Source organism: Chinchilla lanigera, unplaced genomic scaffold, assembly GCF_000276665.1.
Source record: "Chinchilla lanigera isolate Chin_1 unplaced genomic scaffold, ChiLan1.0 scaffold00100, whole genome shotgun sequence".
In the NCBI taxonomy this organism is placed as follows: Eukaryota; Metazoa; Chordata; class Mammalia; order Rodentia; family Chinchillidae; genus Chinchilla; species Chinchilla lanigera.
This window is the reverse complement of record NW_004955501.1, coordinates 5,136,287-5,161,360: the sequence shown is the minus strand read 5'-3', so window position 1 is coordinate 5,161,360 and position 25,074 is coordinate 5,136,287. Positions and strand designations below refer to the sequence as shown.

At 48.9% G+C, this 25,074-nt stretch overlaps 2 protein-coding genes across 10 annotated transcripts in view; both read left to right on the top strand.

Moving 5' to 3' along the window:
• Window positions 1-12,540, top strand: part of Tmem108 (transmembrane protein 108) — a 326,253-nt gene extending 313,713 nt beyond the window's left edge. For all 9 annotated transcript variants that reach the window (XM_013505807.1, XM_013505806.1, XM_013505805.1 and 6 more), the window contains 2 exons: window positions 6,559-6,713; window positions 12,184-12,540. In XM_013505807.1, coding sequence (XP_013361261.1) covers window positions 6,559-6,713; window positions 12,184-12,306 — 278 coding nt within the window. In that variant the 3' untranslated portion in view covers window positions 12,307-12,540. The remainder of the gene's footprint in view (window positions 1-6,558; window positions 6,714-12,183) is intronic.
• Window positions 12,541-16,104: 3,564 nt separating this feature from the next.
• The window catches only part of Bfsp2 (beaded filament structural protein 2, phakinin), a 61,801-nt gene continuing 52,831 nt past the window's right edge, over window positions 16,105-25,074 (top strand). The window contains exon 1 of the mRNA XM_005406819.1: window positions 16,105-16,590. Coding sequence (XP_005406876.1) covers window positions 16,105-16,590 — 486 coding nt within the window. The remainder of the gene's footprint in view (window positions 16,591-25,074) is intronic.

Sequence of the window (25,074 nt, the reverse complement as noted above, 5' to 3'; positions counted from 1 at the left end):
TCTGGGCTGGCAGCACAGTATACGTGTAGATCTCTCCTCTGGCTGTTTTGACCACCACCGGCCCCAGCCCTGCGTTGTCCAGCCTGGGCTGCTGGACAGGGCGAGATTCTCATGCTTCCGGTGGATGAAGCAGTGAGCATAATAAAGCCCAGGTCTGCCTGAACAAGGAAGTGTGTCAGCTGCTCACCTGCCCTTCCAGATCTCAGGCTCCACCCAGTGGCTGAAGGGTGCATTTGTGTCAGGGCTCAAAAATGCTTTGTTTCTAGAGCGCTGGCAGACACTCTCAGCCAATAGGGTTTCAGACGTGCTAAGAACCGGAATTGATTGGATCCTGGCCACAGTGGTCTATGCAGAGAAGCCATGTGGCTCCTGCACTGGTCTCTGCTGCCACCATCAGGATGCACAGAACCTACTGTCAACTGCCAGAAGCCTCTGGCCTGGCACAGTATTGGTCTTTACCTACTGCCAGTGCTGTGGGTTTCCACAGGACATCTGTTTGGAGACTGTCCTGTGCTTGTCACATCCATTCTTGAGCATGTCTGGTGCACCGTTCCAAGACGTAATGCCCTATTGTGCCCAGGAGTCTTGACTGCATTAGTTCAGTTTGAATAAACACATATGTACTTTTTATTCACAGGCCCCAAATGATCTTGTAATTACAAGAAAACACAAGTCCGAATGTCTTTTGCCAATGAAAAGAAGGGATTGGACCAGGACTGTATCTGGGAGGTTGTCTCCTGGGAGTTTATGGACCAATGCAAAGAGAAGGGAAGAAGCTTCTGGCAAGGCAGGGTTGTCTAGCAGACGTCACCCTGGTCACACTGACAGCTCTTCTCTGTGCGCCCAGTGAGCGCCCCCTACTGGGGTCCTCCCTAGTCCTCAGCAGGCTGTTCGGACCTGCTAGGCTGGGGAGCCAGATACTTAGTACCCCAACCTGACTTCTGCCGCGGGGTGGCTCTATGCTGTTACGGTTGATACACTGTGTCAAGTTGGAGAGTCTAGAGGTTTGGCTCAGTGACTCAGCAGTTCTACATCCTGAGGTGAAAAGGTCGTGCCCTTACCCTTCTGGGATGTTCATTGTGTCAGTTTAAAAAGTTTAAAAGGTTAACTATGTGATTCAACAAAGAGCCAGGGTACTGACTTTATATTCATCCTGAGCCTGTGCAAGAGGGCATGGAGATTATATAAGTACTACACGACCCCTGGGTAGGGGCAGCCTGCTTACAATATTAAAAAAAAAAGAGAGGCTTGCTCTTCCACCCCTCCTCCCTTGTGCTCCTGTTACTTTGCTATCTTCCACCGACATAAACTGTTGCCCTCTGCCATGTGCCACTCTGCCTTAGAGCCAGCCAAATACAGACTAAAACCTCCACAATCTATAAACTAAATAAACCTTTCCTTTCTTAATTTTGGGCGTCAGGTATTTTGTCTCAGCAACAACAAAAAAAAATAACTGCGACACATGCCCTACAGCTTCCCTGTGGCCTCCTCCTTCAGTATCCAAACAAGGGAAGTGATAGGCCACACAGCTCTGCCCTTGCATTTGCGGCACTGGACTGATCCTTCTGCTTGCTGCTCTCAGGTAACTAGTTTATAAAATGAGGGAACCAAACTGAAACATGTCACCACTTCCCTAGCTTAGTCTGTGAGGCTCACCCTGCTGTGTTAGAAATACTTGGCTGGTGGATGAAAATTCACTTGTGTCTTACCCCAGTTTTCGTCACTCAGTGGCTGTGGGACTTAGACAAGTTGCTTAACCGTTGATCCAATGCTTTCTCATCTGTGAGATGGGACTAATGTCCACTGTCCATTCAGGTCCTTCAGGAGGCAAACACCAAGGTGGGATCGGACATGCAAGAGAATCATTGAGGGAAACACCTGTGAAGTGTCCAAGAAAGAGCCGGAAGAGGCAGGGAGTGCTCGGTGCGGGTCTGACACCCGTGGGAAGAGAGCGAGAAGGGCAGAAGACTGGGAAGCAGTCTTAGACTTCATTGAAGCTCTAAGAAAGTTTCTGCCAGGCCAGTGGGAGTCCCTGAACCATCAGAGGAGTCATGTGTCCCGTGGGACCAAGCCTGCTGTACTAGCCCTGCCAGTCAGTCATGGCATGGCAGGAGCAGCCTGGGAGGTGTAGCCGCAGCACAAGCATGGTGGTGCATCCACAGGGCCAGTGTGCCGGCTTCTTTCTGCTGCACTTCATGCTTCTGTCATACCTGCAGCACCCACCATGAAGACTTGTAAAGACCAGCGATGGTGATGTAAGGTCTTATCCCAGGGTCTTCCATGGAGAGGGAGCTCAGCAGTCACTCACTGCTGTTAGGATTTCAGTGCATGCTCAAACAGGCTAGGCAGAGAGCAGTTCAGCCAAGTGTTTGGAAAGGTTGCATCCACAGGGCACCTGTGGGGTTTTATTTCCATTTCTAATCACATGATGACTTCCGTCAACTCAAAGCATGCTCCTTCCAGAAATATGAGCCCAGTACCCAAGACTCTGTCTTAAAACCAGTTACCCGCCCCCCTATTATACTTCTGACAAGCTAGGAACATTTTTCTGTGAGTATTCCTGGGAAGCTAAGAGACCTTGCTCAACTCTCAGCCCTGTTTGAAAACTTGAAGTGGGAATAACCATTCATTCCTTCTGGGCTCCTGTGGTCTTGGAGACACCAAGCAGCTGAGCTTCCACTAAGTGGGAAGGGAGTGGCTGGCACCCTGGGTTTGCATACAGCTGGTTTGGCACTTTTACACGCCTAATGTACAATCCCTCGGTGTTCAAGACTGTATGGGACATGGGTATTAACTTGAAAGCCACCAAGACTTGCCTCAAATTGAAGTAATTAAGAGGCTGAGAGATTAGCTCAGTGGCACAGCACCTGCCTGGCAAGCGCAAGGTCGTGAGTTCACTTCCCAGTACCAGAAAAAAAAAACCAAATTGAAGTAATTAGCTGGGTGATAATGATCAATGTCAATTTCCACAACTTCGGTGACCTCTTCCCTAAATGCAAAGAGTAGCAGCATCTTTCCCAGGTGGTTGCTGTATAGGTTAAGTAAGGCTATAGACTGCCTAGGTGCTGGGGACATATTGCAGTTTCCGTAATTCTGACTTGTGTTTTTCTCTCTTGCATGAAAGGTCAGACACTAAAATAATGCACTTTCTAAACCACAGGTGGAGCTTTGGCCTTGAGCCTCGCCTCCCCACTTTTCTTGCTGTATCTCTTTTGTGGAGGGTGCCAGAAGAACAGGAAGAGAAGCAGCATTAATTAGGCACCTGTGTGTGGAAGGCATTGTGTTTGGCATTTTGCACCCATAATCTATTCAATTTTTATAACAACCCATGAAGTCAGATTAACCAGAGAGACAAAAGAGCTTACCCACTGTAATCCAGGGCCGAGCATGGCTCAAGTACAGGTGTTTCTGAGGCCCAGCCTGTGCTCTTCCTGCGGCCAGGCAGGCTTCCAGGAAGTAGATGTGGTGGTGCTTGAGAATCACCGGAAACTCCCCGAGAAAAATACAGTATGGAGCAAGCTTCATGTCCCCCTCACGGGTTACCCTGCCCTGATGCCAGCCCTTCCTGAAGAGCAGGATCCCCATGTCTGGCATTCCACACAGGCCCTGCTTCAGAGCCAGGGCAATGCAAGCTGTAGACACATCCCTGGACTAGGGGGCAGAGGACATGAATTGTGTACCCTCCACCAGTCCAGGTGGGCACTGTGGCCCTGGGCACATTCACCCCTCTAGGTTTCCATTCACCACTCTGTGGAGTAAGGGTGTAGGATGGGGAAGGCATGGTTGGTCCAGGTCCTCCTGTGTTCTGGGGACTGGGTAAAGTGCTACTAAATGCATGATTGCATCTAATCTTCTCAGAGGAAGCCGACATGGAGAAGGGTTAAGTCATTTACTTAGGTCACGTGAGTAACAGATTATCATCTAGACTCTGATTCTAAATTCTGCAACCCTTTTTTTTTGAGACAACATCTTGCTATGTACTTCAGATTGGCCTTGGATTCACTATCTAGCCCAGGCTGGGCTTGAACTCACAGCTCTTCTCCTGCCTAGCCTCCCTAGTGCTGGTATCACAGGTGTGCATCACCACACCCAGCAATTGTTTGTTTATAACTGCTCAATAGATGAGAGGCACAGAGATGCTTTTCCTTAGAAAGGTGTGCAAACCATGCAGTCCTGGCTCAGAAAGATCTTTCTTGCCCTGCCAGCTGGCTTCTGGGTCTGTGGCAGCATTCTTTGTGACAACAGATGGGAGACGCCCTTACAGGCTTTAGTTGGAAAGTGGCCTTTTTTTGTCCCAACAGAGGAAGTGGAGCTGGAACCAAGGAAACAGTATTTTGCCCGCTTCCCACGTGTTGTCATCTCTGTGCGGCTTGCCTGACCAGATTGAGCTCCCCAGCTGTGTCACCATCCCAGTCCCAGAAGCAGGGGACAGGATGTGCTAGGAAGAGTAAAGGCAAGAAAAGGAGAGGAGGGATTTGGGGTCTTGTCTGAGCCCTGCCACTCACGAAGCTCTGACCTGCGCCAAGCCAGCTGGGTACCGCAAGCAGTAGTTGGCCTTGCAGAACAAGCAGCGGCATAGATGAGCTAGTCTCCAGGCTGAGCTCCACAGCCTCTTGGCATCTCCTTTCCTTCTTCAGCCATTTAAAAACAGGGAGGGGAAGGAAAGGAGGAGGACACCCCCAAATGTGGAAAACCGTACACAACACCAGCCGCTCTCCCTTGTAGCCCATTTAGAAACCCCTTCTGTGAATCCATGTTCTTCACACTGAGTTTGATCCCCAGCCCTTTTTTTTATTTTAAGATGGGGTCCCCCTGCATTTCCTGTGCTGGGTTTGAGCTTGTGATCTTCCTGCCTCAGCCTCCCAGAGTGCTATGATTAAAGGCGTGCGTTACCACACCTGGCTTTGAGATGTTTTTGTTTTTGTTGATTAAAGAAATCGGGAGGAATGATAGAAAATTAGCAGTCTTTTTGTTCAAAGCAGGTAAGATGAAATGGAAATGGGCCCTAATGACCTTGTTCAGAGGCCTTTAAGACTGAGATGCCAACAGGGCCAGCAGCTGAAAGGCTGTCTTCTTCTTCTTCAGGGGGCTCTGCTGCTCACAGCACCCAGCTGTCTGGCAGAGTCAGAGCCAGCAGCACCCAGGACTCTGGGCTCTCAGCCCTCTCAGCCTGCACAGGTGCCAGCTTTTGCAGTTACCCTACACCCCAGGGGTAATGCTGGCCAGACTCTCAGCTGCTGTGGGTGGTGTGGGCCCCTCTCTACAGCCAGGCCTCTTCTCTGTCTCCCTGCACAGAGAGCCCTGCCACCCGGCCCCCACACCGCCCTACGCGGTGCCAGCCATGGCGAGCCTGGACGGGGTGTTCAGTCCTCACTATTGGCTTCCCGAGGGGGCACGTGTCACCTTGTGGCATCAGCATTCTGCGTGTGACCTGGACAGGTCATCTCAGATCTCAGGGGCCTTCCCAGACAGCACTCTGTGCACACCTGGTTCATCCAAATCCAGACACGCTGCTCTCCCCTGGACGGTGTCAGCGTGAGCAGAGGGGTCACACATCACAGTGTGCTTAGTCCAGCTGTGGAGAGCCCTGCTCAGGCAGCCACTGCAGGCTAGGCTTTTGCTGCAGTCTGAGGCAGAGCCACAGATGCATAAGAGCTCAGACTTCGGAGTCCAGGTATCTGGGTTTGCCCTCAGGCAAGTCACTTTACCTCTTTGACCCTCAGACTTCCCGTCTGTAAAACAGGGACCCTAATGGCCTGACCCCTTAGGGTGAAAAGGGGAATTAAATGAATTAATAATTCTGATATGCCTTCAGTTTGTACCCACAAAAAGCCTTGCTTATGGGGGAGAGGGTCCCCAGACTCTGGCTCTGCAGAAGGTGGGTGTGCTCTGGGGTCAGCCCTGGGCTGATGGAAGAGTTCTTGGCTGCAGTAGAGGGGCAGGGCATAGTGAGCCTCACTAAAGGGCCCTTGCCTTCCTTCGAGGCCTTGATGGCAGGGACTCACTAAGCAACGTCCCTGACTAAACAGTGTCTCTCTGGCCCACCATCATCCATGTATATGCACATGTATGTGTGTAGAAGCTGCAGACAGTTACACAGGACCTATGGTGCAGGCACATCAGCTCTTCAGGGAGGCCTTCCATAATGACCGTCCGCATTCTCTCCCCAGCTGCCCTCGTTGCCTTCTACACTGCCCTGCTCCATTTTCGTCAAATGGTTATCACTCTCCGAATGTCTTAGTTGTTCACTTTGTTTATTATATACTGACTGACCCCTCTACCCTGTCCATACATGCAGGAGGATGAAAGTTTATGGAGCAAAGGGGGCTTGGCCTTTCCCACCCCTCTTTCCTAAATACTTTTAATAGTTCCTGGCACAAAGCGAGCACCAACATAGAGAGGTATTAGTTGGAGGAACACGTAAGTGAGTGGGTGGGGTAAGTGGCTGAATGCTGTGTTTGCTTAGCGGTGTCACCTAAATTCCCGCACTTGTCACCTGCAACATTGGCTCAGCCTGTCACTCTCGGCCTCCTCTGACTTGGCCTCTGCTCTCCACAGCCGTCTTGCTCACAGTGTGCTGCATGAGGAGGAAGAAGAAGACGGCCAACCCTGAGAACAACCTGAGTTACTGGAACAACGCCATCACCATGGACTACTTCAACAGGCATGCTGTGGAGCTACCGCGGGAAATCCAGTCCCTGGAGACCTCTGAGGTGATGAGCCGCAGCCCTCGGTCCCCCGGAAGTGCTGGCCCTGCTGCACAGAAAAGCACAGGCCCCAAGGAGAGCCAGGGTGCATCCACTCATCTCTGAGGCCTGCTCCTCAGTGGCCTGACCGAGGCTGCTCCTCCAGCAGCAGCCATAATAGCCAGAAGTTGCACGCCCTGCCATGGCCCATTGAATCAGGGCCTGCATTTTGTGTATGTAGGGGTCGGGGGTGGTACTGGGACTTGAACCTAGGGCCTTCACTCTGAAGTACGTCCCTAGTTCTTTTTATTTTTTATATTGAGGCAGGGTCTCCCTAGTCCTTTTTATTTTTTATTTTGAGGCAGGGTCTCCCTGAGGCACTAAATTGCCCAGATTGGGCTCCAAGTTGAGATCCTTCTGTCTCAGCCTCCTAGAGTGCTGGGATTACAGGCAAGCATCACAGCACCCAACTTTAGGGTCGACTTTCTAACAAGAGGTACTTTCTGCATGCTAAAGTTTGAGCTACACTCTTCTCAGAATTTATGGTTTCTAGGTGCAGTAAATCCGCTCTCTGAGGGCCTGTTTTGTGGCAGTGTCAGGGGACTGTGACGATGAGAGCTTGCTCAGGAGGCTTGGATACTCAGATGTAGCCAGAGAACACACCCCAGCATCACTCAGAAAGAAAACAAATGAGAGGAAATAGAGAACAGTGGTAGACACAGAGCTAGAACCCCAGGGAGGAAGGCTTTCCAGGAAAGTGCTGGGAGAGAAATGCAGCTGGAGACACTGCACTGAGGATGTAGCCTGGGCACAGGGGCAGCATGTGACCCTGGAGCTGCACGGGAGCCTTGGTCCATGACGGCTGGCTGGCCTGTGTGAGTGGGGCTGCAGGACCAGGCCTGACCCAGCCCATGCTCTTCCATGCAGCCAGGGAAAGGCACACAGGGCCAGATTAGGCACAACCTTGCATGGGTGTTGGGGTCTGGGACAGTGAGGGGTCAGTTGAAAGTTCTGCACTTGAGGCAACATAGTTTAGGGTTATGCTGACCCTGTCAACCATGTTCCATGTTGATCAGAGAGTGGATAAGGAGGGAATCAAAGTTGGTTTAGTGGAAGAACAAGTGGACAGAAAGACAAACCAAAACTAGGTAGTTCAACTTGGACACAGCTGCGGTGGTCTGCGAGCAAGACATGGGTAAGGCAGGCAGAGCCTAGAGGAGTTTGTGCCCATCCTCCCACAGGGCAGCGCTCAGGAAATGAGCTCCTACAGGCAGGGATGCAGTCACATCACTCCTACGCCCAGAGCCCCTCAGCAGCTTCCCGCTGCCCTGAGTTAACGTGCACAGTGTTTCACAGGGCTAATGAGGTAGACCTGGTCCCCACCCAATGTCCTGGCCTTGCATCCTACCCCTCCCCTCATTTATTTGCTAAGCTGCAGCCACCTTGGGTTTATTTTTGTTCCTTCATGACCAAGTGATGCCACGCCCACTGCAGGCCTGGAGGTGGGCTGCTGCCTCTCCTGGGTGTCATCCGGGCCCATCATTCAGGGCCTAGCCTAAATGTCACTTCCTCAGGAAGGCTGTCTCTCCCGCCAGACTGGCCCCCGCGCCCCCTGCTGCGTCATCACAGGGCTCACTGGGGTTGTGACTCCCTGGTCTCTCCACAGCGGAACAACCACTCACTCCCACACTGCTCACCGCTCTGAGATCTGTACTCCTCCTTCCAGCAGCATTGCCGACCCCCCAGCGATGGGGCCCAGCCTCTCTGGTCCTCCTGCTCCCAGAAGCCCCTTCAGTTGCTGAGCTTGGGGCCTAATCATGCCCCAGCCTCTGATCACTGGAATGCCCAGGCTCCGTCCTACCATGGCTGCTCTTCCCTTCCCACTCACCTCCATGAATGAAATGCCGTCCTGCACCACGAATTTCTCTCTGGAGCCTTGATAGCTCTCTTGAACTCCACACTCACCTGTCAGCTGTCTGCCCCATGAGCCTAGCAGACACCTCCCATTCCGTGTGCCCAGGACTGAGCTCTCACCTCCCCTCTGCCTGCTTCCCTCAGGCATAAAACTCACCTGGTGGCCAGGTTGGCAGCAGGTGCCATTGGTTCTGCCGAAGACAGTGCTTTGTCTCAGCGCAGGTGCAGCACCCTCTCTTACGTCATCACTGCTGCGCCAAGCTCTGCAGACAGAGCGCCCATTACCACCTTGTCTCTGCAGTCTCCACGCAGTACCTAGAACCCTCCTCGGCCGTGGCTCCCGGCTCTCAGAGGGCCCCTCCTCACTATGAAGAGAACTCACACCGCCCCTCTGGAGCCGGCGCTGCTCCTCCCTGCCGCCCCCCGCTCAGCCATGCTGTCCTTCGTGCTCTTCCTCCCACACAGCTTTGTTCTCCCACCTCTCAGAAATACTTTTCTCCTGGATGCCTCAGGCCCTTGCTTCCTTCAGGTCTCTGTTCAAATATCACATCCTGGGGGAGCCTTTCCCTCACTTCTCCAAACTGATTAATTCCCTGCTCCACTCTCTGGTCGCTGCCCAGGATTTTTTCCTTCAAATCACTTCTCACCACCTGACACTGCGTTGGTCTCTCCTGTGATGTACTTCCTGATGGAACGCAGGTGCGATCAAAAATTAATGATTGCTTAATTTTTTAAAAATAATTGTTATACGAGGCGGGAGGCTTGCCACAGTTCGAGTCCAGACTGACCTACATAGTGAATTCAGGACCAGCCTGAGCCACATAGCAAGGCTCTGTCTCAGAAAAAGTAATAATTATTATTATTATTGTTATAGTGAGAGACACTTTGCCATTAATCCCTCTCATAATACTCCCCCAACTGCAAAAACACATCATCATGCTACTTTCTCAAGTTCTGGAAGTCCTCTTTTGAGTGTCTTTATGAGGTGTGATCAAAAACACTGTGAATGCTGCTGCCAAATGCTGCCATCAGAAACGCAGGCCCATAACATAACACAGTGTCCTCATCCACCTTTTCACTGGATCTGACACTGTAACTTCCTGCTCTTCTACAGAGTCAAAATGAGTTTTCAAAATATAGATGCTGAGTAAATTCAGAACATCAAGCCAGCCACAACTAAAAATACTCAGGAAAGAGTACTTCACAACTACTTAAGAACATGGCAGGGGGGCCTGGGGATTTAGCTCAGCAGCAAAAGCGCCTGCCTGGCAAGCGCAAGGTCGTGAGTTCGGTTCCTGGTACAGGAGAAAAACCAAAACCAAAAAAAAAAAAAGAACATGGCAGGAAAGATGGGATGACTGTGTTAGAAGTGAGAGGATTAACATTGTGTTTTTTACTGTAATAAATTTTTTAAACCTTAAGCATTCACCGTATTTTCTGATCACTCCTAATATAACCTGCCTGAGGGCAGGAGCCTCCCTTGTGTCCCTGCTCCATTCCCGCACCAAGGACAGTGCTTGATACATGGCAAATGCTTGGTGTGTAGCAAAACAATGAACTACAAATTTTCTTCACCCCATAAGCCTAACACACAGTAGATGCTTAATAAAAAAAAATTTAAAAAAATTAAACTTTAACCAAAGGATAATCAGAAGGGACAGGCTTCATGGCAGCATTGACCTTAAGTGGAGACGCACATATGTTCCGGCATAGTAAGCGAAAAGCTGGAACACGACAAAGGACTGGCCCATTCTGCCACCTTTCGTGCTCTCTCTGCAACTGTAAGCCAAAGCCAAAGAACAGTGCTGGGGCCACGCTGTAGAAAAGGCCCCTGCTCACAGAGCACCACAGCCAGGCACCGTTCCAGCGAGGTGCAGCTTGGCACCACCACCCTGCTCAGCCACAGGTCCTGGCGGAAAGGGCCTCCCCTCCAGGCACAGGCTCCGGAGCCGAGGATGAGGACAGCACGGACCCACAACAAACAGCTTGGCTTGGCCTCCAAGCAGAGCTGAATACTGTTCGCCTCCCAGCAGTCTACTCGTCTTTGTTTAGAGAAACATTACAATCTGTTCCAGCTCTCTGAGTTCACGCTGTGTACGGGCAAAGACAAACGTCCTGGAGCCAGGACGCAGGCTGGGGACGCCTGCACTGCTGCCCAGGCACCAGGTGACCACAGGGCCCAGGGGCAGACTCCCCCGTGCCCGTGTCCGGGACACGTGCCCACTGCCCATCTTTGGCCGCCAGCTTTAGAGACTGCCAAGCACTTTGCCTCGGCAAGCTCCTCTGCCTCCCATGCCCTTCTGTGCTGATGGAACCGGCAAAGCACAAATCCTGAGCTAAACAGACAAGACAGCACTGCCCAGGAGCTGCGAGGAACTTTTCTCTCGCTTCTTCCTCTTCCTCCTCTCTTTTTCTCCTTTCTTGCCTTCTTTGTTTTCTAAATAACTCTTTTTTATGTTGAGAAACATATCCTGCAGTTCACTTGGCAAACACTTGCTTCATGAGGACTGTGAAACAAGCCAGCTTGAGCCTGCAGAATCCCCTCACCACTCAGCCCGACGCTCGGCGGAGAAAGGGGCTTTCTGTCCTCAGCGTCTGCCTGTCTCTCTGTCAGGAGGCCGGCCCAGGACGCCTCCTCATGAGCGCTCGCTCAGGGCCGCCTTTGAAGGAAACTCCTGCCTCCCGAAGAAACAGATCCACAGTGGGATGTCGTCTTTCCCCCTTATGAGGCATAAAGCAACAAGTCCTCCTCAAACAGTATCTTCTGCCTATGTTTTGTTAAAAATAAACTTAAGAGAATTAATTATGGCTTCTTAAAAAGAAGCCATTTCTAAGCAAATATAACATAATGCAGCATACTAGGCCTGCTGTTGGTTTGAGTTCATCTGGCCTGAAATGGCCTGGAGGTTCCGAAACCCCAGTGGTTTAGTGCAGCAACAGCTGCCCTTCTCTCTCAGCCTCCCTCCCTCCCCAGGCACCTGCTCCCACACCCCTCCCTGGCCTTTCCTTCTGTTCTCTTCTTCCCTAAATGAACCCCTGGCTTGAGTCTGGGCTCAGCCATTCGGCACCCCACAAGTGCTTAGCATTCCTGGTGGTTGGGAGCAGAACCATGCCGGAGCAGCGTAGCTTCTACACAGTGAACTGCCAGTTTCTAGGCCCCTCTTCCCTGCGGTTGAGCACACAGGCTGACTTTTTGACTCAGCACCTATTGTGCAGTCACACAGAGCTTCAGGTACTCAGCTCAGCACTGCTCATGTGACAGGAAATGGGGTGATAATTCTGACCCAGCTCTGGGAGGGTTGGGAGGGGAAATGACCCAGCAGGGCAGCAAGCCACGTGCTGTATGCCGGGCAAGTCCGCTCGGACTTCAACACGGACGGCAGCACCCCCTGCAGCCATTGAGGGTGAGGTATGGGGAGGACGCTGCTATAGAAGCGTGAAAGGACAGCAGGCAGCAGCTCAGCGCTCGCAATGGAGATGAAAACAGGGACCAAGAAGCCCGAGTACACACACCTGTGTGTGCATTTTTAGGAACGGCCGCTTCTCACAGCTTCCCTCTCACAGTCTCCCCCTCTCTCCCCAGGACCAGCTCTCCGAGCCTCGCTCCCCGGCCAACGGCGACTACCGTGACACCGGCATGGTCCTGGTGAACCCCTTCTGTCAGGAGACGCTGTTCGCAGGAAACGACCAAGTGTCCGAGATCTAACTGCAGCAGCCTTTGTTTTGCCATTCCCTGTTTTTGTCCTTCAAAATTATAAATATACAAATATATATTATAAATATAACCTTTGTGTAACCCTGACTTAATGAGAAACATTTTCAGCTTTTTTTCCTAAGAATTGTCAACACCTTTTTTATAAGTGTGGTTTAAACACAAAACAAAAAAAAAACTTTACAGAATGATCTGTGGCTTTATAAAATAAAGGTATTTCTAAGCAAAGCAGTGGCATTGATTGCTTCTCTTAATAACTGTTCTTGAGCACTCGGCCCAGCAGCCCGAGGCAGGTGAGGGGAAAGACGGACCTCCTGTAGAAGCTCAGTGTGAAAACGGTCTCGTTCAGTGTGACACTGTCTCCTCCCTCTGGGCCTCCTAGGAGGAAGACACAGACCGAAGCACAGAGCCTCCCCGAGGACGAGCACCTGCCGCGTCACGGTGGCGCCCCTGACGTCAAGTCTAACTCCAGCCGAGTTCTGGCCGGCAGGCAGGGCATGCTGCCCTCAGGAGTCCACAGCGACATGGAGGCACCCGAAAGTCGCATCCCCCTGACATCATCCACAGGGCGCTGCCACCATAGTAGCGGCAGGACTGCCCCACCCTTGGGGCAGAAAATATTTTTAAAGTTCCCCTGAAGAGCCCCTGTCTCCATCGGTTCTGCTGCCCATCTTAGTGCAGCCCCGTGCTTGCTCTTGGGTGGGAGTAGACACAGAACCCAGCTCCAGAGCTCAAGCGTGCAGGCCCTTCCTCCAGGACCAAGTGTTTATCTGCGGGGTTTGGCTTTGCTTTCTGCAAGGGCCGTGGTGTTGTGCCCCTGAGGAATGGTTCTGCTAAAAAACTTTGAGGTATGGAGCTGTCACTTCTGAAACCTTCCTCCTGCAAGATAAAAAGAGCAAGAAAAGAGTCCTTTGGGAGAAGCACCATTCTGTGCTGCCTGGCAGCCTCGGTCAGCCCACGGACTTGCTGTCAGCTCACCTCCCATCCCCGTCCCGGTTGTGCCGCCTCGGCCACCTCCCTGTGCCCCGTGCAGCCTACACTGCTACAGGGACTTCCAGATGCGGCCGCTTCGCTGTTTTCCCCTAATAGTGGCTAGGAGAGAAGATAACTGCTTTAACGCTTCTTTTCTCAAAAAAAGAACAAATAGTTTGATAGTATATTTTGAATATAGATGTTCTTATAGTCAGATTGGGAATCAAATTTGAATGTTGCTCCGTATGTTTGTGTTTGTTGCTGTGGTCTTCTCACCATGACTTTTTCCTTTCTTCCTATGTTTTCCTTTTCAAAAACAGGATGGCCTTCAAAAATGTGTGTTCTCAATGTTGTTTGAACCAACTTAAACATGAGTTTCCTTCTTGTCTTTCTTCAAAGACTTCAGCTTACAAAGAAGCAGGTTAACTGTTGCTCTGAGATTTGTTTTCTAACATGTTGTCTGATCTTCACTTTATCACAGTGTTTCTGTTAATTATTGCATTGACTATTTCAATGTGTGTGAGTATATATAGAGAGAAATCTGTTTGTAAAGTAAAATTTATATATAATATATGTAATCAAAGATACATATGTTATATATACATTTGTGGATGTATGATTTATTTTTCCGTACCCACAGAATTCAGCTACCATGTATATATAAATAAACTTATTTTATTACCCAGATGATTCAGATGCAAATACATTTTGCCTTCTTTTCATTTTTAAAATAACTTAAGCCTCATTTAAGCCGTACCAATACTACTTCGTATCTGTCTGTATCTTTTAATTTGATTTGACATTAAGCTGGGTTTTATAAGTATGGTGAGATAACAGGATTAGCAGTTTATCATTTCTTGAAACAGATCCTTTAGAACATGTGTGTGACTCCTCCAAAAGAGAATCACCTCTCTTCAGGTCTGTGGAGAAGTTTTCCGTCTCCCCGGGGTTCAGGACATTTAGGGTAAATCTCTTTGGGCAAAGAAACATAAAGCTGAGCTCTGAGTTACCATCCTATACCACAACAGTGCGTAAGCACGACACCACTGCAAACAATTGAATAGCTTGAGTCTGTCCTTCATTTAACCTTGAGTGGAACTGATCCCACTCAAGGCCCTGCCCCAGCAGTGTCACCTATATTTGGAGGAAGTCACTGTCACAGTCTCCAGAGCACCAGGACCACTCTTCACTGCACGATGCCACAGTTGGTTCTGTAATCTGTTCATCAAGAATGAACATTATATTAGAAAGTGCCTTGTGTCATAGTAAATACACAGTGCATGAAGGGGGCAGGGGAAGGAAGGGCTGTGGTGTCCCAGCCAAGAGGAAGAAAGAGCACCCAGAACATTGTAGTAGGTGACCAGGTCTTCTAACACGACCTGTGTGACCTCAGCTGGCGGCCCGCTCTGTGGGTGGTGGGTGCGGGACGGAATCAGAAGAGGCCTCCTTATTGCAGCTCTGCTACTTTCTGGTAAATCACTGCAGTTCTTAAGGTCCATGTCACATGGGGACAATAGCCAGTTGCAGACAGATGATGATACTCCAGAGCTGTGCAGTACACAGCCCAAGCAGCAACATCCCTGTCTTCTGAGGTTGAACTGAGAACCCTACAGGCACTGGGATGGACTCAGCACTCACTCACAGTGGGCTCTGTCCCCTTCTTGTTGGAGTATGCTCCGCGGACTGGGTCTGTGATGAATTCCAGCCCTGCATTTGCACCACCTGGTTTCTCTAGGGTAAAGCTTAAGTGCAGTGCATGTTGTAACCATAGGCCCACGTTGTCGTCCTGAGGCTGGAGTGACCTTTCTGAAGTGAAGGGGGTGTGACCCTGAAGAACTTGACTTTGTGGAGGCTGGGGGCAGGAATTAAAACCCAGGTGTCTCACCAAATCCTAGCATGGTGCACCTTTGAGGAGCCCAGCAGCAACATTCCTGGGTGTTTCTCTTCATTAGTTGTCTGACAGGCAGGGAAGCGGAGCTGTAGGAGACCAAGCACTACAGGTGCCCACGTGTGTGGAGCCCAAACCTGCTTGGAACCGGATGTCTGCTGCACCAGAGTCCAAGCCCAGGCCAGCGGGGGAAGCAAGGTCTGGAGAGGAGCATGGACACAGCGCAGGTCAAGCAGCTGAGCAGCAGGGCTTGGGAGGATGGAGATGGGAAACGAAGGGGAGAAAGGAGCTGGGGAGGAACCTGGAACCGCTAGGCGCTGGGGGAGAGGACGAAAGCAGCAGGCTAGGTGTGACTTACCCTCCCGGGTCCCTGGGGCCAGGGCTGGTCCACATCCAGGTCACCCTCTGTCACCTTCACTTTGATACTTCCACACACACCAGCACACAGAGAGAGGCAAAGAGTCGCACTGAAACCCTTACACTGGATCCTGGCTTGTGATTGGAGTGTTGAGGGAAATGATCACCACACTTGTAATTGAGGTCACTGATCCTCAGTTTATTCATCTGTGAAATGGGGCTCCTTGATGCCTCCTTTGCTCTCTCTTTGGCAATAAAATCCACAAACCCAGCTGATCCACTCCCACAGCCTGCACTGATCCAGCCTCCCCCATACCAGGAGAACACTCTGGGTGGCTGGGCACATGACCTCGCATCACAGGACGCATGAGTGCCTCTCTGCACGCAGCCTGGGCAGGACCTGCCTCCCTTTCAGCTCGGTGAATGGTGGAAACGCGTGGAAAGTAGCACACAAAGCACACTGGGGGTGGAGGAGCTTCCAGAGAGGCCCATGGCCAGGCCACAGGGATGCTGGGGCTGGAGACCAAAAGCCACTGGACTCTGCAGACCTGCTGGACACCGAGAGGCAGAGGAGGATGAGTGAGCAGCGAGTGGTGGTGGACCTGCCCTCCGGCGCCGGCCCCAGCATGCCCCTCCAGAGGTCTAGGGCATCCTTCAGGGGGACGAGGTCACCATCCTCGCTGGAGAGCCCCCCGGCCTCCAGAGCTGTTGCGGGCAGCCTTGTCCGCGCCCCTGGGGTCTATGTAGGGATGGCGCCCAGTGGGTACATGGGTGGTCTGGGCGCTCGTGTGACCCGCCGGGCCCTGGGCATCAGCAGCATCTTCCTGCAGGGCCTGCGCAGCTCAGGCCTGGCCACAGTGCCGGCTCCAGGCCCAGATACTGACCACGCCGCCAGCGAGGACCTGGGCGGCTGCCTGCTGGGATACATGGCCAAGGTTCACGCCCTCGAGCAGGTCAGCCAGGAGCTGGAGACACAGCTGCGGGTGCTCCTGGACAGCAAGGCCAAGCGCTCCGAAGACTGGGGCGCCCTCCGGGCCTCCTGGGCCAGCAGCTGCCAGCAGGTGAGTACCCAGGTGGGACCCTGGGCAGAGGGCTGGGAGGGAACGCCGAGCACTAATGAACCAGTGGGAACACAGCAGCCAGCACTTGCTGAGGATTCCTAGGAGCTGGGTAGTGGGTTACACACAGTAACCTTCACACCAGCGCTGAGGCAAATCCCTCATTAATTACACTGTTCAGATGAAAAATCTAAGGCATGCAGTTTGCCCAAGATCACAAAGCCACTAGGGGAAGGGAACTGCAGTTTGAACCTGAATCTCTCCTGCTGCAAAGTTGTACTTGTCCCATTAACCTGGACTGCCTCTGTCACGTTTACTATTGAGAAAGGGTTAAGTTTGGTTTTCTGCAGTACTGGGATTGCGACCAAAGCTGGGAATCGAACTCAGGACCTTGAGCTTGCCAGGCAGATGCCATACCACTGAGCCACACCCCCAGCCCTTTTTATTTTACTTTGAGGCAGTGTCTTGCGAAGTTGCTAAGTTGCCCAGGCTGGGCTCAAACTTGAGATCCTCCTACCTCAGCTTCCAGAGTAGCTATGATTACAGGCATGTGTTACCATACCCAGCTAAGGGTTTTTACAGACATCATCTGACTGAATATCGCTGAATAGATGTGGTATTAAAAACAATGAATAAGGCCAGGAGTATAGCTCAGCAGCATGATGCCTGCCTGGCAAGCACAAGGTCCTGAGTTCAATTCCTCATTCAAAAAAAAAAAAGAAAAAAATGAATAGAGATATATTCCTGTACATATCTATAATAGAAATACGAGTCACATCAGTAATTTACTAGTTTCTACCACCCACAGTAAAAAACATAAAAATTAACATGTAAACTTAATACCATGTCATATTTAACTCAATACTGTGTATTCAAAATGCCATTTCACTGTGCAATCAATATAAAATATTAATGAGATGTCTTAGATTCAAACAGAGCTTTCTGTGGTGATGGAACTCTTACATTACACTGTCCAATCTGGTAGCCACCAGCTATTTATGGTGACTGAGCACTTGACATGTGACTCATGAGACTAATGAATTAAAATTTTTATCTAATCTTCACTACTTGAAATAACCACACACAGCTGGCGATTCCCCTGTTGGGCAGGGCAGCACGCAGAGGCTCCATCCTCCTCGCTTGCGTGGCTGGGCCGGGCTATTTTCCTGCTCTCTGGGGCGGTTTCCACCCAGCGCCAGACCCATCCACCACGCTGGCCAGCAGCCTGTGGTTCCGAGGCCGGACTCCCTCAGCCTTGCCTTCTCAGCTGTCTCTCTGTGCATGGCTGCTCCTCTCCTGTCTTCCTTCCCCAAGTGCTGGCCTGGGGATCTCCGAGTTCAGTCAGTCTCTAATGCTAACAGGAAGTACCAACTCAGATGCTTTGCCTCCCGGGGTCCAGCATGTGGCCTTCCCCGTGAAGGTCACAGGCCATCCTCCGTGGCTGGGAGAGCCAAGCAGATGCACACAGGGACCCCACACTGGGCCCTGCTGCCCACGTTTTATCTCGCGATGCTGCTTCACTGTCGTCCATGCAAGGCTGACAGCACAGCACACATGAGGTACAACGCTGTCCCCTCAGGCCTCCCTGCTGCCACTGTGCCACCTGCACCGTGTGGGCTATGAGGGACGGACAGCTGTGTTAAACAGTCAGGGCCTCAAGGCCTGTCAAACCTAAGGGGCAGCCATTCCTGCAGGGATCGCCCTAAACTCCTGAAGCCAAGTACACGTGCATCTGAACCACCAGAGCGCCCCAGTTCCCCATGTCAGCCCGGGCTGGGCAGGGGCTTACACTCAGACGGGCCAAGAGGAACCAGGCATCTTGACAACCGAGCTAGAAGGGAAGGCAACGGAACTCGTCTCTGCTCAGTACACAGCAACTGGCTCCGGCTGCAGCTCACTACAGGACAGTTGCTTGGGTCTCAGGTTCCTCATCTGCAAAGCAGGTCTAGCAATGTCTGGATAATCCATCAAATCCAAAGATAAACAGACTGCAGACTAGAAGGCTATATAATACCTCAACAACAGAATAAAGGCTGAACCCAAGATATTCAGTCTCCACTGCTGGAAGTCATGATCCCAGATGGGGGTCATTTTCCTTTTATTTGTCTATAAACTAAGATCAGAATGCAGACCACTTTTTTTTCTTTTCATTTTTTGAAAAGCATGGACTTGATATAATTAGACCAGCCCTTAAAATAGTCTTATTTCTGTATGGCCCAAGCTGGCCTTCTAGCCATTGTTAAACTCTATTCCATCAACAGGGCAAAAGAAAGGTCTCCATACTACACTTGAGAAGGACATGATTTTTGCCAGTAAAGCTTCCCCCCTCGGCCTCTCTGGGATGAGTTCTCAGCTGCCCACACTTTGCCCCTGGAACCCTCAGGCCCATCCTGATTGCCTCTTCTAACCCTACTTGGATGGGAACAACTAGGACACAAGACAAACCTCTTGACCTGTACCTGTACAGGGTGGCACTCAGGATGTAACAGCTCTCAGAGGTCACCAACCCCAGTCACCTGCCACTGGGAATGCCAAGGCAGCCCCAAAGTTAGGGGGCCACACACAGCACTGAGTCATGGAGCCAAGCCCTGGGTACCTACAAGGGTCTAAGCATGCACCCTACGCCCGGGTAGTGTAGCTTAAACAGCAAAGCTATGGTGGGCGAGGGGCGTGCAGAGGCAGAGAGTGGAAGAAAGGAAAAGGCCTTCAAAGGCAAAGGCTGGGAGCTGGTGGCAAAGAGAAGTCAAAATTATTGAAAGGCCAGAGGATTACAATAGAAAATGGGCCTGATTTGACTGTTGCTCACTGCCCTCTTTCTGTCCCTCACAGAGACAGCCCACAATGGGGGGAGGCATCTGCCCATTTGGGGAAACTGCTAGAAATTCCAGCAGTGCAGATTCCCCCCACAGAACCTGTGGGACTCAAAGATATTATATAAATAACACACACACACACACACACACACACACACACACACACACACAAATATTATCCTGTGGCAGAGAAAAGTGAAAAGGAAGCTATCCCCTATTCATGAATGACAGCCAGGTGTCCCCGAAAGGAGATGAGGGGGAACAAACGGACCAGGAGCTATTTTAGTGCCTGCAGAAGCTTCCACATACTACACTTCCCCAGGACAGAAGTACTTTTCTCTTTCTTACTAAGCACAGTTTGATTGGCAGAGCTGGCCAGCAGGGCTATGAGTGACTCTGCCAGTCATGCTAAACAGGACACTGCAGTTCAGTTCAAAATCTAATGACACAGGGGAGGGCCAGCATGGTGGCACACATCTATAATCCCAGCACTCAGGAGGCTCAGACAGGAAGACCACTGTGAGTATGAGGACAACCTGAACTACACAGCAAGACCTTGTCTCAAACAATTTTAAATTAATGACACAGAGGAAAGTACATTTGGGAGAGTTCTTCCTAGAAAAAGATCTGTGTGAGATTGGGGAAACTATTTCAGTACAGAAGGGAAGGGAAAAGAGGCCTGAGGCTGCTCCTGAGGGCCTTGGTTAAATTACAGAGATGGGCACTAAACTGCTTTCTAAGAGAGGCAGTGCTGACCTTCCAGGGCTCTTGTCTTGATAAGTAGAAGGTGTCCGGGAAGGAGGAGACTAGCTAAAGAAGCAGAGGAGTTTGAGCCTGTCACTCAGGGCACTTACCATATCGCACACTCACTTAAACCTCTTGAGGTATCTTGAACTGTGAGGTCCTTGTTGAGGAGTTGAGCACAGGAGGTCCATGCAATGGAAGATGGGGAGTCGTGGTGCAAAGAGTAGGGATTTTGAAGACAGGCAGCCCCAAGCTCACGCTGAACCCTGCCATCGGCCCACTGTGTGACCTCCCACCAAGCATGTCACCGATCTCCATATCTCAGATTCTTGTCTCAGTAAGAAGATGTTTGGTACCTCTGACTTGACGAAATATCACCAAGGAGGACACAGTGGAGGGGTAACTAGCCAAGGGCAAAGGAGGCCCACTGGATCTGCTGCTGTGTGACACTGTCAGAGGTGACCATCCATGAGGATATACAGGACAAAGCCACTGTGTAAGGACTGGAGAGAAAGAAGGAGAATTCAGTCGCTCTAGAAACCCCAGAAGGATGGGTATAAAAACCATACAACAAACAGTAAGACAATAAAGTAACAGGTTACACCAAAACTAATGCCACACATACATACATATGGTATGTATATATATATGAGCAAAATCATTCTGGAAACATGCTTCCAATCCAAAGCACTTGTATATCAAAGTGAATTTCCTCATAAGCAATAATAGAAACTCAGATGATTCATTCCACAACCCAAAAATATTCAAGTAAAAGTGATTACAATACTGTAATATATACAAAATGATAAAGAAAATGCAAAGAAAAATAAACAAATTAACCGCATGTACCTTTGAAAGCCTTCATGGTTGGTGTAAGAGACAGGAGACAGGAAGGTTACCACGCAGGTGACTTTATCACTAACACAATCACTGCTATCTATTGGCTCAATGGACTCTTTCTCTTGTCGTGCAACTTTGACAAGGAACTTATCCAAAGACATTGGCTTTTGCCTCCTTTTGAGGATCTCATGAAAACGCGACATTGCATTTTCATTAAACACATTCATTGCTCCCCTTATTTGGGAATGCTCACCCACAATCCCACAGCGAGGGAATGAGATCACGTGACACTCGGTGTCACACACTACCATATAGCAAGACATCACTCATTTATCAAGTTAAAATTGATTAGAAATGTTTGCTCATCTTGAAGAACACTCTCACAGAACAAGTTACTCACACTCCAAGGTTTTACTGTATATACTGTACATGCAAAACATAAAATTGAAGAGAAACTCTCATTTATAATATAAAATAAAATGAAATTCCCCTCAATAAATTTAAGAAATGTTCCAAATCCATATGAGACAATAATTAAACCCTTCTTGCCAGGCGTGATGGCACACTCCTGTAATCCCAGCACTCGGGGTGCTGAGGCAGGAGGATGGCCGTGAGTTCAAGCCCAGCCTGCACTATATAGCGAGACCTTCTCTCAAAAAAAACACAAAAAATAATTAAACCCTTCTGAAAGACACAAAAGTAATCTGAATGGAAGAATACCATGTGATCAAATAGAAAGACTCAATCAAATACAGACAGCAGCTCTAATTTATAAATTTAATGTAACCCTAAGTTTTTAAGACACCATCTTCCTCTTCTAGAGTTCATTATACATTTCATTTGTAAGAACAGAAGCTAAGAAGAGCCAGGGGAAAAGAACTAAACAAGAAGAGCAAGAGGGCGAAGAGTCAGTGGTGTTAGGAGGGACAACTCCACCAGATATTAAAACATAGTAAAGTCTCATACTTAAAAATTTAGTAAAGACATAGTAAAGATGGGACCACCAACAGAACAGAATTGAAAATACAAAGGTAGGCTCTATGGCACATAGAAATTGAGTACTGAGAAAGGGAGCATTGGAGACCAGTGAAGGGAAGGGTGGATACATGATCAAGGTAAATTATTCCAATGAGGAGTGGAAAGAAATATGGTCATGCTGGCTCTATCTCTTGTTTTACCCTAGGATCAATTCTAAATGTATCCTAGAGTTAAATGTTTCAAAAGAAACCATGCAAATAGAAATATGAGTGAATTTCTTTATAACCTAGATATGAGAATTTTTTCCCTCTGCCCAAATTTTCAAGTTTGGCACTACAAAATAACACCATAAGCAAAATTAAAAGCAACAAGCTAGAAACAGTATTTGCAACTTTGAACGCAAAGGGTTAATATCACTATTTTATAAGTACCACTTAAAATTTGAAGTTCAGAAAAAGCCAACAATACTCTATTTTTAAATAGGCTAGAGGTGTGAACACTTGACATAAAAATAAATGCAAATGGCTCCTAATGGCATAAAAGGATGTTCAGCCGCACCCATATGAAATTTTTAAGACCTTCCTGAGATGCCATTTTCACCTATCAGACTGTCAAAAAATTGTGTCTCTCTTCTGTACTGGTGAAGCTCTGAGGAAAAAGGTGTGTTTACACAATGCTCATAAAAGATGTCATCACCTCTATGGAAAAGAGATGGGAAATATCTACACAAATATATATATATATATCTGATCTGACCTAATAACCCTACTTGTAGGAATCTCTCCCAGTGACCTATTGGCAAAAATATGAGCCAGAAATATGTCTAAGTCTGCCCATTTAATATATCTGTAGAAACAAAGACTGAACATCCACCAGAGGGACCCAGCTGAGTAAACTAGGATACAGCCACAAAAGGAGGCAGATGGCCCTGTAACGATTATGGAGTGAGGATCTAGCGCCGGGGTATTTCACCAAACTGAAGGGCAAGATGGGAAGAGTGCGTGCTCCATTCTGTCGCTTGTCTCAGTGAGGGAAACAGCTGTGAGCATATACACAGATATTTTTCACATTGCAAAAATGGGAAGAATGTTTGTAAATCATCGCTTACAGAAGCAGGGAGGAAACACGGTGGAGGGAGAAGGAATGGACGCTAGTTTTTAAATTGATCGGGTGGAGATGAACTGTGAAAATATTTTGCAGAACTGTAAAATTAAATCTTAAGAAAATCCTAAAATTAAAAATAAAAGGAAACAAATGAATCCAATGAAATATGAAGTTGATGGCATAATTACACAGAGAACTATTCCAAGTTATTTTTTTTAAGTTACAGTAATTTGACTGCACATCCTCAGTGGAGATGCAGCAGAGAACTAGAAAAAAAACCGTGTTTTCAGTAGTCACATTGTTGGCGGGGGGATTGGCAGTTTTTTTCTGACACTGGTGTGTGTATGTGCCATACAGTCTGTAGGGTAATGTAAACAACTAATTATGTCTGAGTTATGAGAAACTGAGATTTGTGTGTGGGTAAAAGGAGATATAGCTGAAAGGTAGATTTAGTTCAGTGACAGTTCTTAAGTCCTGAATTTAAATAGGAACTATCAGAATAGATTCACCAAATATGCAATCATAAAATAAACATATCCCTCTCTTCAAATGTGGCCACTGGAAAGATCTAGAAACAATGAAAACACCTAGAATCAATGGCCAACCAAATGGCAATGAGCATTTTTTAGTTCAGATTTTGATCCCTAACAATCACCTTTCACGAAAAGATCAGCGCTCCTTGGAGAAATGACTGAATCCAGGTTTGGAAACAGGGGATGCACAGGATGAGGCTGAAACAGTTCATCAATCAGACAGCAAGGAAGTTGTAAGAACCACTAGAGTCACGTCAGAAGACACAAGCCAATCTGAACAGCATCCACTACCGAAGCTGGTCAAGTATCATAACAATCCCAGCTGCAGTGGGTTGAAATTGCATTTTAATCTATTAGCTCGGTATAATATTTTAAAACACTAATTAATCACCTTTGGAATCTTCTGGGGAACCAGTTTATTTTGAAAACAGGTAAATAACAGGGAGAATCAAAGATTTCCCTGCCTTTCCTATAAGACCTATAGGTACATCAGCTGAGAAAAATAAAGACAGGAGATGTCTTTGTACGAAGTATTCTAACTACTAAACAAGAAAGAACAAGTATTAGTTTATTTTTATAAATATTATTAAAATTGAACCATAACAAAAACATGATTCCGGGCGATAGCAGCCATCAAATGGCAGCAAATATCCCAAAAGGAGACCAGCAAACATTATATACTTGCCGGTAGAACAGCACCACTTACAAAATAATCCTGAAAAAAATCAAAGCTAAATGTTATTAAACCTCAAGATAAAACTAGTAATTTACAGAAAATACCAGAGTCAGACTAACCACAGGGCCAAAATAGCAAAGTCCAGACTCAAACCATAGGATAAAAGACCCATAATTTCTCAATAATTAAAAATTGCAAAAGAAAGTAGAGGGGCAGAGGGAGAAACCTATAAATTAAAACAGACGAACTGGACATATCAGCCCGCGGAAATGGACTTTGTTTGGGTCACTAGTCAAATAAACTGTTAAAAATATATCAGAAAAAGAGGAGGAGAAATGAACGCAGTTATGTTTGTGGGTACTGAGGAATCATTAAGTTTTAAATGCGATCACAGTTGTGGTTCTGTGTTTAGCAAAACCATCCGCATAAGTAAAATAACCACACGTTTGTAATCCCTGAAGCTGGGCGGGCGGGGTGCGGTCCACAGACCATTCCTTCCCGTGTGTCCGATTTGTTCGTAATACAAATGAAGACAAAAGCGCTCCCCGCACGTCTTGTGGATACTCCGTGAAATAACGTACGCATACTGCTCGGTGTGTACGCAGAGCTCAGTTAAAGTTCCCAGATGCCCACGCTGAGTAGTCGCAGAAACCTCGGTGTTCGCTTCCGTGCGTTCGTGAGCTGCGCGAACGCCGGCGCTGCGCGCTTCCAGAAAGAGCCAGGGCCGACTGCTTCTCGGCGAGGCCGCCGCGTCCCAGGGCGCCGCCGGGACGGCCCTCCCGCGGCAGGCGGACGGGTG